The sequence below is a fragment of the Vicia villosa genome, unplaced genomic scaffold (assembly GCF_029867415.1).
Source record: "Vicia villosa cultivar HV-30 ecotype Madison, WI unplaced genomic scaffold, Vvil1.0 ctg.001617F_1_1, whole genome shotgun sequence".
NCBI lineage: Eukaryota > Viridiplantae > Streptophyta > Magnoliopsida > Fabales > Fabaceae > Vicia > Vicia villosa.
The window spans coordinates 5,521-16,694 of record NW_026705675.1 but is presented as its reverse complement, the minus strand read 5'-3'; the positions used below and the strand labels follow the sequence as shown (position 1 = coordinate 16,694).

General features: G+C 36.5%; 1 protein-coding gene and 1 non-coding gene across 2 annotated transcripts; one reads left to right on the top strand and one right to left on the bottom strand.

Moving 5' to 3' along the window:
* The first annotated feature begins 2,706 nt into the window (after window positions 1-2,706).
* LOC131636035 (uncharacterized mitochondrial protein AtMg00810-like) lies at window positions 2,707-3,933 on the top strand. The gene is made up of 2 exons (XM_058906678.1): window positions 2,707-2,830; window positions 2,891-3,933. Exons 1-2 carry the CDS (start codon window positions 2,707-2,709, stop codon window positions 3,931-3,933), a joined length of 1,167 nt encoding a protein of 388 aa, XP_058762661.1.
* A 2,698-nt stretch (window positions 3,934-6,631) lies between these two features.
* Window positions 6,632-6,713, bottom strand: TRNAS-GCU (transfer RNA serine (anticodon GCU)). The gene has a single exon. It is a non-coding gene; the product is annotated as a tRNA-Ser (tRNA).
* Between the last annotated feature and the right edge of the window lie 4,461 nt (window positions 6,714-11,174).

Genomic DNA, 11,174 nt, shown 5'->3' with positions numbered 1-11,174 from the left:
ATTCTTGAGAAGGCTTATGTTGGGGCTGATAAAACCAAGGTGGTGAAGTTACAAACTCACAAGAGACAATTCAAATTAATGCAAATGGAAGAAAAGGAATCAATTTGTGACTATGTGATGCGAATTATGCGTTTGGTGAATCAAATTAAATCGTGTGGTGAAGCCATTGAAGAGAAGAGTATTGTGTCGAAGATCTTGCGTTCTTTAACGCCAAGATTCAACAACATTGTGGTAGCACTTGAAGAATCCAAGGACCTTGTAACATTGAGCAAGAATGAGCTCCAAAGCTCTCTTGAGGCTAATGAGCAAAGGATGGACGAAAGAGGAAATGACAAAGCTAAAGCGGAAATAGCTTTGCAAGTACGATTCAAAGAGAAAACAAGCGTTCGAATGGGAAATGGAAACCAAGAGGGAAAGGTTATGGTGGAAAAGATCCACAAAATCCAAAGACTCAAATGGGGCACAAGGATGAGGGCTGCTCCAAAGGTGGTGGTCATGGCACCCGCAAGGTGTTTGACAAAAGTGGAGTAAAATGCTTCAATTGTAACAAGCTTGGGCATTTCGCAAAGGAATGTAACGTGAAACCAAAGGAAAAACAAACCGATGAAGCAAAGGTTGCTAGACATGAAGCAGATAAGGATAATACGCTTCTTGTGATGATCACAGAGGAGAATTATGGCATTGGAAAGGGGCTGGACAACAACTACAGTAGCAGAAAAATGTTGGACATCTGTGGCAGTTTTTGTGCAAAAAGGTGTTGAAATATGTCCAGAGCGAAACGTGATGGTAACGGTTCGAGATGGAATTCAAGCAAGTGATGAGTGGTACTTGGATTCTGGTTGTTCAACACATATGACGGGTTGAAGGGATTGGTTTGTTAAGATCAATCAAGCCACAAAGAATAAGGTGAAGTTTGTTGATGATACGTCTTTAGAGGCCGATGGTGTAGGTGATGTTTTGATCATGAAGATGGATGACGGTCACTCCTTGAGTATTGGCCAATTGCTTGAGAAAAACTACATTATTCGGATGGAAAACAAGAGTTTGCGAGTTTTGGACCAAAATGGAGTTTTGGTTCTTAAGGCACCTATGGCTGCCAATAGAACTTTCAAGATAGCATTGAAATTGATGGAGCATCGGTGTTTAGCGACAGCGGCAAGTCGTGAGGAGTGGTTGTGGCACTACCGTCTTGGGCACCTTAATTTTCGAGACATCGACATGTTGCAAAAGCACGGTATGGTGACCGGGCTGCCAATGATTATTGTTCCAGCTGAGATGTGTGATGAGTGTGTTCAAGGGAAGCAACACAAGAATGTTTTTAGCAAGGATGCGGGTTATAAGACCAATCATCACCTTGAGGTGGTGTATTCGGATGTTTGCGGATCGATGCAAGTCAATTTGTATGGTGGAAATAGGTACTTTGTCACGTTTATTGATGATTTTAGTAGGAAGTTGTGGATTTATCTTATAAAGAGGGAGGATAAGATGTTTGATGTGTTCAAACGGTTTAAATCCATGGCGGAGCGATAAAGTGGTCACAAGTTGAAAATTCTCAAAACCGATGGTGGGTGTGAATATACCTCAAGTACAATTGGGAATTATTGTGATGATGAGGGCATAGTGCGTGAGGTTGTACCACCCTATACGCCTCAACAAAATGGTGTTGCCGAGAGTAAAAATCGGTCAATAATAAATATGGTCCATTGCATGCTAAAGAGCAAAAATCTACCGAAAGAGTTGTGGGGTGAGATCATTTCTACAGCCGCCTATTTGTAAAATAGGTGCCCTACAAAGAAGCTTGGCACAATAACTCCAGAAGAAGTTTGGTCTGGTCATAAACCAAGCTTGAGTCATTTACGTGTTTTCGGTTTGATTGCATTTCGACACATTCCGGGTCAACTTTGAATGAAGCTAGATGATAAGGGTGAGATGTTGTCACTTGTTGGTTATCATCCTACTGGAGGCTACAAATTGTTTGATGTGAGTAGTAAGAAGATAGTGATTAGTCGGGATGTGATCGTGGACGAGGTGCGGCTGTTTGAAAACAGAAAAATTGGTGTTTCAGTAGAAGAAATCGGTTTCCCTCCAAAAGGTAACCAGTTTCCCTTACAATCTGCAGCTCCTGGGACTGTTTCTGAAGTAGCAGAAACCAGTTTCCCTCCAAATGGAAACCGGTTTCCTAAACCAAATTTTGAATCCCAGAATTCAACAGAGTCTGTACAATAGCCGATCAATTCCGAAAACGTTGATAATGTAGAAACCAGCAAAAGACCAACTAGGAAGAGGGGTATGCCTCAAAGGCTCCAAAATTGCAAAGTATTACATGACAACGAGATCAACAATGATGGTGATCTTATTCACTTTGCGCTTATGGACGAATTTGAGCCCGTTAGCACAAAAGAGGCATTAAGCGATCCAAAGTGGGTGTGTGCGATGAAAGAGGAACTGTAATCGATTGAGAAAAACAATACTTGAGAGTTGGTTGATTTGCCGGAAAGGAAGAAGCCAATCGGTGTGAGATGGGTCTATAAGGTAAAAGCAAATCCAAAAGGCGAAATAGTCAAGTACAAGGCTCGACTAGTGGCAAAGGGATTTTTGCAACGTGAAGGCATAAACTTTGAGTAAGTGTTCGCACCGGTAGCTAGACTAGAAACCATATGGTAGGTTGTTGCTATTGCGAATAAAAACAATTGGTCAATCTATCAAATGGAAGTGAAATTCGCTTTCTTGAATGGTCCTCTTGAAGAAGAAGTGTATGTAGGACAGCCACTCAGTTTTGTTATGAAGAATCAAGAGGATAGAGTTTACAAATTGAAGAAAGCACTTTATGGTTTGAAACAAGCTCCTAGAGCTTGGAACTAACGCATTGGTGGTTTCTTACTTGACATAGGCTTCAAGAAATGTGTATTCGAACATGGTGTTTATGTGAAATCGGATGCAAGCAAAGATGTTATCATATTTTGCTTCTATGTTGATGACTTGTTGATCACGGGCAACAATGAATCAAACATTTCAAAATTCAAAAGTGAGCTTATGGAAGATTTTGAAATGAGTGACCTTGGAATGTTGAAGTGCTTTCTTGGCATAGAGTTCCACAAGTCAAAAGTGGGGCTGCTTTTGCATCAAAGGAAGTATGCGTTAGATATCTTGAAAAGATGTGATATGAAGCATTGTAATGCGGCCATAACACCGGCTGAAGCAAGGTTACAATTTTCCAAGAGTAAGGATGAACAAGATGTGGATCCAACACAATATAGAAGTTTAATTGGATCATTAAGGTACTTGTGCAATACGCGGCCAGATTTTCCGTTTAGTGTCGGTATTGCTAGTAGGTTCATAGAGAAGCCTAAAGTATCACACTTGGCTGCAATCAAGAGGATCCTTCGATACAATAAAGGAACTCTTGGTTGTGGAATTCTCTTTCCTGCAACGGATAATGATGGTAAATGCGAATTACTTGGTTATACCGATTCTAGTTGGTGTGGAGATAAAGATGATAGAAAGTCTACAGCGGGCTATGTCTTTATGTTCGGTGGAGCACCAATCTCTTGGTGTTCTAAAAAGGAACCGGTAGTTGCACTCTCGTCTTGTGAGGCCGAGTATATCGGTGCATCATTGTGTGCGTGCCAAGCGGTGTGGCTTAGGAACCTATTGATGGAGTTGGTTAGCAGTTTTGATAGTGTTATCACATTGTTGGTTGATAATATTTCAGCCATACATATTGCTAAAAATCCCATTGTACATGGGAGAAGAAAGCATATTGAGATGCGTTTTCACTACTTAAGGGATTTGGTAAGTGGAGGCCAGCTAATGTTAGGATACTGGAGAAGTGAAGCACAAGTTGCAGACTTGTTGACGAAAGCGGTATCGAATGAAGTTTTCAAGAAGCTATTAAGGAGTTTGAGCATGAGGAATGTTGAGCACTTGACTTAAGGTGGTGTGATGGAAGTAGGATTGAGTCAAGTGCAGTATGATGCCTCCAGAAGCTGTTTTGAAGAAACAGCTTATTGAAAAATGCTTTTGGACCTGTTTCTGGAATTCTGTTTTTAGTAGTGGAAACCGGTTTCCCCATATATGGAAACCGGTTTCTTGCGCGAAGTTCAGAAAAATAACATTCTGTTTTTAAGTGCAGTTTTGTTAGTTTTGATTGTTATGTTTTTAGAGTAGTATAAATACTCATTGTAATGTTTGTTTTGAGTTTAATGCAACAGAAAATAAAGTTTTTCTCCTCAATTCTCTCTCTCTCTCTCTCTCTCTCTCTCTCTCTCTCTCTCTCTCTCTCTCTCTCTCTCTCTCTCTCTCTCTCTCAATTTTCTCTATTCCACTTCATCTTCTCCAGTTTCACTTTTCACCATTGATTCACATATCAAGTTTATGACTTGCTCCAACATAATAATGATTAAAATTCTGCCTATAAATAAATAAAATGTCGTGATTCAAATCTAAACATATGAAATCGAAGTTCTTATCTAACTATCACTTAAATTACTTTAACCAGAAGTTTTGTGTTAAGAGTCTCACATCGGACAATATATGGTCTAAATATGTGTTTATAAATGAAGGCAATTCTTACCCTACAAGCCGGTTTTGTAGAGATGAGTTAGGTCCAACCACATTTTTTAACATGGTATCAGAGCCCACCATTTATTTCCACACTCCAGTTGTCTAATCCTAGACGTGGTTTATTATTAGATAATTTTAATTAATAAACATTATTAAATCATCACATACAATTATAGAATTTTATATTTCAAAGGATAAACATTATTAAATCATCACATACAATTATAGAATTTTATATTTCAAAGGACAAAACTCTTGATTTGTATGAAACTAAACATATGTACAATATTAAAAAGTGTGTTTGCTTTGGATGTGTTGAAACTTGATTTATAAAATAAAAAACATAAAATTAAAAATACAGAAAATGTTTTTAATAATAATTAATTATTGTTATGATTCGAACTTAATATCTTTGATTGAAGAGACTTATGATATCTTGTTTGGATGCCTTAATTAAGAACCACTTGATAGTTACAATCAACAAACCCCCCCCCCCCCCTTTAATAATTGTCACCAAGAACTTCTTGACTCATTAACACCAAACATAAGTTGACTTATGGAGTTGTCATCTTTTAAACTTCTTTACAGTTAGTTCAATGTGTATTAAGATTCTTTTATTTCTAAGTTCTAATCAAACTCATTCTCTAGATGTTAAAACAACTGAATTTATCACCTGATATTTCTAAATCTTAGGCATAAGCATTTAAGTTAGTCCAATATGTTCATTAACTAAATACTATATTGGTTGACCAAGTGACTTTAAAACGAAATAGGAGGAAGGTGAATTGTGATATAAATAAATCTTCAAAAAGAAAAAGTAAGTAAAGTGGCCGACTTTGACTGCAACTAGTATTCCAGAGACGTTGCAGTACTTCATCTTCATGTGGACGAGGGAGGCTACATCGTCTAGACTCACTAGGAACGGTCGATCAAGAATGTCGATGTATACATTTTCACATGGGATAACAAGGAAACAAACACTCACGATTCTCTTGCTACCTATTTCTCCCAAGGATATCAGTAAGTATATCTTTCCACATGGACGAGTTGAAGAATCGGTGAATGCTACTAGGATTTGGTCTTCGCACAACCTTTGATCTTGCTTTCTCAAGCACATATTTATGAAGATTCTGAAGTACATCAGGTTGCGTGAACTTTCATCATCTATGAGGATCCTTAAGATAGAGTGATTAACGATGAGAGCAATAATGATCAACAGAAGTATAACATTATGAGTTCCATTCACCTTCTCATGGTCTTAGAACCTTAGGATTGGTCTGTCACGTTTTTTGCTTCTCACTTAGTGATGCTGATTTAAGAGAATATTTTGATGGAGATTCTTCCTGCTTGAATGGACCGTGTCTACGGTGAGGATTGAAGATGATCTTGATTTGGAGAATTTTGAAGAGTCTTCTGGAATGAAATTCAAAGTGGTTGAGGTTTGAATTGGAGGAGATATGATTATGAAAATTTATAGGAATGAGAAGTCGATTCTCACGTTGCGATTTATATAAAGTGAACAAGCATTGATGTTGGGCGATTTATATTTAAGTTAGTCCAATGTGATCATTAACTAAATTCTATATTGGTTGACCAAGTGACTTTAAAACGAAAGAGGAGGAAGGTGAATTGTGATATAAAAAAATCTTCAAAGAGAAAAACGAAAGATGATTTATAAAATAAATAAAAAAAACATAAAATTATAAATATTTATAATAATAATAATAATAATAATAATAATAATAATAATAATAATAATAATAATAATAATAATAATAATAATACATTATTGTTATGTTTATGGCAATTTATATATAAAAAAGAGTTTATTAAAACAAAATGAGATTTGAAATAAATAAGAAATAAAACTAATACAACAATGTTAATTTAATTTAGGAAAGAGAGATAAGATAGTAGTATTAATTTATTCAACAATGTTTAAAATAAGTTTGCAGAATGGATTGTTAGATAGCATGAGAATGATGAGAAAACACGTAGAATAATTGCCGGAAGCGAGAGTTTGGAAAGAAGACCGTAGAAACAAACAATGATAAATTAAAAAGGAAATCGTCGCCTGAGAGATTCGAACTCTCGCGGGGAAACCCCATGTACTTAGCAGGCACACGCCTTAACCACTCGGCCAAAGCGACTCTGTTGAATGCATCAAGTGAACTAATTATTATAACTATAAATACTGCTTAACATGTTGATAAAACCCAAATGTATATCCTACTGTTTTTATCTCATACCAGTTCTATAACAAACTAACATTTTGATAATCATATATTAATCTTTATCCTATTTCTAACTTGTATAAATAATTACACGCTCCAATTTAAACAACTTTTTTTTTTTATTATTTAAAATCACTAGAAAACTATTTATTCTTTAAACAACACTACTTTTTTTTTATATAAACAACACTACTTTTTTTAAACTTGTTAATTTGTGCTCTAAATGTGTTTCTTAAATATTTTTAAAATAAAAAATCAATACAAAATTATTTATTTTTAAATAAAGATTTAGATGATTCATTATTAAATTACTGTGGATATTAAATTACACAATATTTTATCATTTTAAGTAATTCATCACCACTACAAAAAGGACACCGCCTCTACTCACTCCGCACGAACAAAATCTATAACAAGAGAGTCTTCCTCCTACAGTGCTAGCTCTAAATGAACGGATGACTTAGAGAGAACATGACCTCATAATCAAAATTTGACTAGTGTTTTAAGAATACAATAATGAGTAACTATGACTTCAATATAAGGGTTCGGTTTTATCTTATAGAACGATTTATTCACATTGTAGCTTACGCTACACCATGTTTCTCTACTAGAACCACAAATGATTAAATAATAAAAAAAGGTTTATTTTTTACAATGAATAGGAACTAAGCGGGAAACATGGTTCACACAAATCTAGGGCAATGTTGAAAGCAGTAAATCCATCCCGCACACTTAAATTACACATTCTCCCCAATGTTGAAAAATGTAAGTAAGAGAAAAAATATATAAAACCTGAAGCGAGATCAATCATCGCTATCAAGAGCCAGTTTGTGGCATGCCACCCTATTTGATAAGCTACGAAAACATCTGCCTAGTATTAATTGCTTGATATTTTCTATATGGTCTTGTTCGACCTCCATGAAATTTCTTGTTTGTTGCTCTGCCTGCAAATCAACCACCTTGTGTCTTAGAGCATTTATCTTATACTCGATGTTGCTCTGGTAGTCATATTGAGTACTTGCAGGAAAATTATATTTCATATGAGGAGGGGTTGAGTTGGATTTGGAATGGTGACGGGGTAAGATGCGAATGGGATGGTAAAGGGGATCAATATCCACTCAATATGCGAATGGGTTGAGTTGGATTTGGAATGGTGACGGGGTAAGATTCGCACTTTCCGGTCCATCTTTACATTTGTGTCGTCACCTGAATCAGCATGGGCATCAATATCCACTCAATACAACTGGTTCTACTTATCCTGCATATTATTTATTGTCGGGTTCAACAACACCATGTTTCTAATGGAGTGGTTTCTAATCATTAGGAAGCATGAGTCCCGACCCATTTTTTTGATCATCTTTTGTGCAAGACATGAAGCCATGATTAATGCATTGTTGTCTATGATAGGATGCAATCGTCTAAGCTCAGCGTCGAAACCCAAGTCCTTGGTTATGGAAGTAATAAGACTACTAATAATGATATCACCCTTTTTAGCGTTGGCCACTTTATCCATATATACTTTAATGAAGGAAGCAAATTGAAGGCCTCTAGAATTAAAGATGTTGTAAATAAAAATAGTTCTTTCAAGGTAGTATTACCGACACTGTCGCCCCTACCAAAAATGGTGTGAGTGAGAACCTTTTAAAAATAACAAATGGTCGGGTTGTGGATACCGGAGGATTTTTTCCTTCCATGTTGGTGGCGGTTTCTCCGATCAACCACCTCCAGAATGGGCCAAAGTTAAAAGGAGAATGTCCACTTATAGGAACTCTTTCTACCCCATTTTGGGAAACTGTAGCAGCTCTCCTATCTCTTCGTGGTTAAAATCAAAATCTCCACTAAATAATCTAAAAGAGGCTGAACTGAATTCCCCTCACTCTCATAGCATACTCATATTTAACAAAACTTAGGAACTCTAACGTGAATCTCTCATAAGTTCGACCGGGAACGGCTAATAAGTTCGACCGAGCACGCCAGGCATTCGTCCCCGCCAACGACTAGTTCCTTCTGTTCGGCTAACCAAGACCTAGTCAACAGTTTCCTATATTTTGGGCCCTGGAATTACGCTTAGGCCCACAAATATACCGAAGAGAACACTATAAATAGCCCCTACCTCTAGAGGGCAAGGTAATCAAAACTTTGCCCAAAAAACTTCATACTTTCTATTGTACCTTTGTTCTCTCTCTCTCTCTCTCTCTCTCTCTCTCTCTCTATCTATCTCTCTCTCTCTCTCTCTCTCTCTCTCTCTCTCTCTTATTTTGGCATTGGAGTATCTTGCATGTACAACCCCTTTTTTTCTCAACCATCACCGAAGATCAAGGAGTTCGTTACTGGCCACCTGTTCTGCACAAACCGAATATAAAATGCATTTATTATTTTATTTTTTAAAATTGATTTTTTTTTACTTTAAATATATTTAATAAGGAAATGATTATACGAGCATAATCCTAGACGGGGTATAGAAGAATCACGTGACCACCGAGAAGGAACTTCTGGCCATTGTCTTTGCCATTGAAAAATTTTGTTCTTACTTAGTTGGATCAAAAATCCTTGTTTTACACTAACCATGTTTCCATCACATACCTAATGAGAAAGAAGGAAGCAAAGCCTCGACTGATTTAGTGGATTCTACTACTTAAAAAGTTTGATTTAGAGATTAAAGATAAGAAGGGAATATAAAAAGTGGTGGCAGATAATTTATCCAAACTTAGTGATTCAATAAAGGAAGAGTTATCCTTGGATGAATCTTTTTCCTGATGATAGGCTAATCACATTAATACGATCTAAAAAGTCGTAGTAACTATGACTTCAATATAAGGGTTCGGTTTTATCTTATAGAACTATTTATTCACATTGTAGCTTACGGTACACCATGTTTCTCTACTAGAACCACAAATGATTAAATAATAAAAAATGGTTTATTTTTTACAATGAATAGGAACTAAGCGGGAAACATGCTTTGTTGTTGGCCTGGATTGGCATTGTTGGAGGCTTATGCCTTGTTATCGCCTCTAATTAATGGCAACTATTGAGGGCTTATGCTCTGTTGGTACCAAATGCATGCAGTGTCGCTAGTCGCATTGCATTCCACATAATTGATTGTTAATGTCGTGTATTCGTTGTTGTTGTGTTGTTGATGGTGTGAGAATTTATTTTGTGATTTCTATCTGTATGCCGTGTGAATACTACTCTTTAGCATGTGCTATTTCACCGTATATTTATTGAATGTAATTCTCACCCCTTTTCTATTGTTGTGTCTGTGCTTCTTCGGAAGTAGAGATAACCAGGTACCAGAGTAGTGCTTGGATTTCGAGTGTTACCAGATCGAGTCTTAGGAGTCGCTCTGATACGTAACACGGGATTTTTGGGATGTGTTATGTTTTTGATTTTTTTTCTTTTATTTGTTAATTGTTACGTATCTTGATTTTGACATTATTGTTGAACCACATGTTTAGTGAAGATGATTTATTTGTTGAGGCCTTAGTGCCATGAGAATTAATAAGCCGTTTTAAATTCCACTGCGGTATTGGATTTATTTTAATGAAGACTTATTAAATAAAGCGACGTTTTAATGGATTTTTAGAATATGTGACATCCTACTCGTATTACTCTGATTGTTTGTGTATTTAATTGATCAATTACTTGTGAAAATTCTAGTAACACACGCTCGATGTCAAACTGGATGTTATGACATCCACAATTATGCAGCACAGACAGTAATAACAAAACAGCATAAAACAGTAAAGAACACACATAATTGTTTACTTAGTTCGGTTAAAACAACCTACTCTGGGGGCTACCAAGCCAGGGATGAAGTCCACTATCAGTAGTATCAATTCAAAGCTAAACTCCCCCGTTTACAACTTCTCACTTAATCACTACCCAATGACCCTTCTACCTAGGTTCTACCTAGATATGGAATATCTCCATTCTACTCCCCCTCAATCACAACAGTGATTACACATACACAATAAACAGTTACAGATAGAAGACACACTTCAAAAACACACCTTGATCTGCTTAAAAGCTTCAATCAAGAGACACACACTCGTGCTTAAAAGCTTAGAGTGACACAACAAAAACACAAACTAATTCCAACGCAATCATCAAAGATAATAGCGTGGGTCACACGAGATAGTTACAGAACAGCAGTTCTTCACAATACACAATCTTCTGTCTGCGTTCCAAATTAGGATTGCAGGTCTTTTTATATGCAATCTTGGGCCTTGGGCTTTTTAAGAAACACATTAGGGTTAACAAAGTTAACCTAATTCACACGCCAACTGTCTGTTACACAACATGCTGTTAGTAGGATCTTCTGAACGAAATTTGCAGCACTCAATAAAATTTTTCCTAAACAGATAAAAGTGATAAATC

What these genes read in the sequence shown, in the direction of transcription:
- LOC131636035 (XM_058906678.1), top strand. Translation starts at nt 2,707, where the DNA reads ATGGAAGTGAAATTCGCTTTCTTGAATGGTCCTCTTGAAGAAGAAGTG. An exon ending in ATTGAAGAAAGCACTTTATG is followed by an intron (nt 2,831 to 2,890) that starts GTTTGAAACAAG and finishes TACTTGACATAG; the next exon opens with GCTTCAAGAAATGTGTATTC.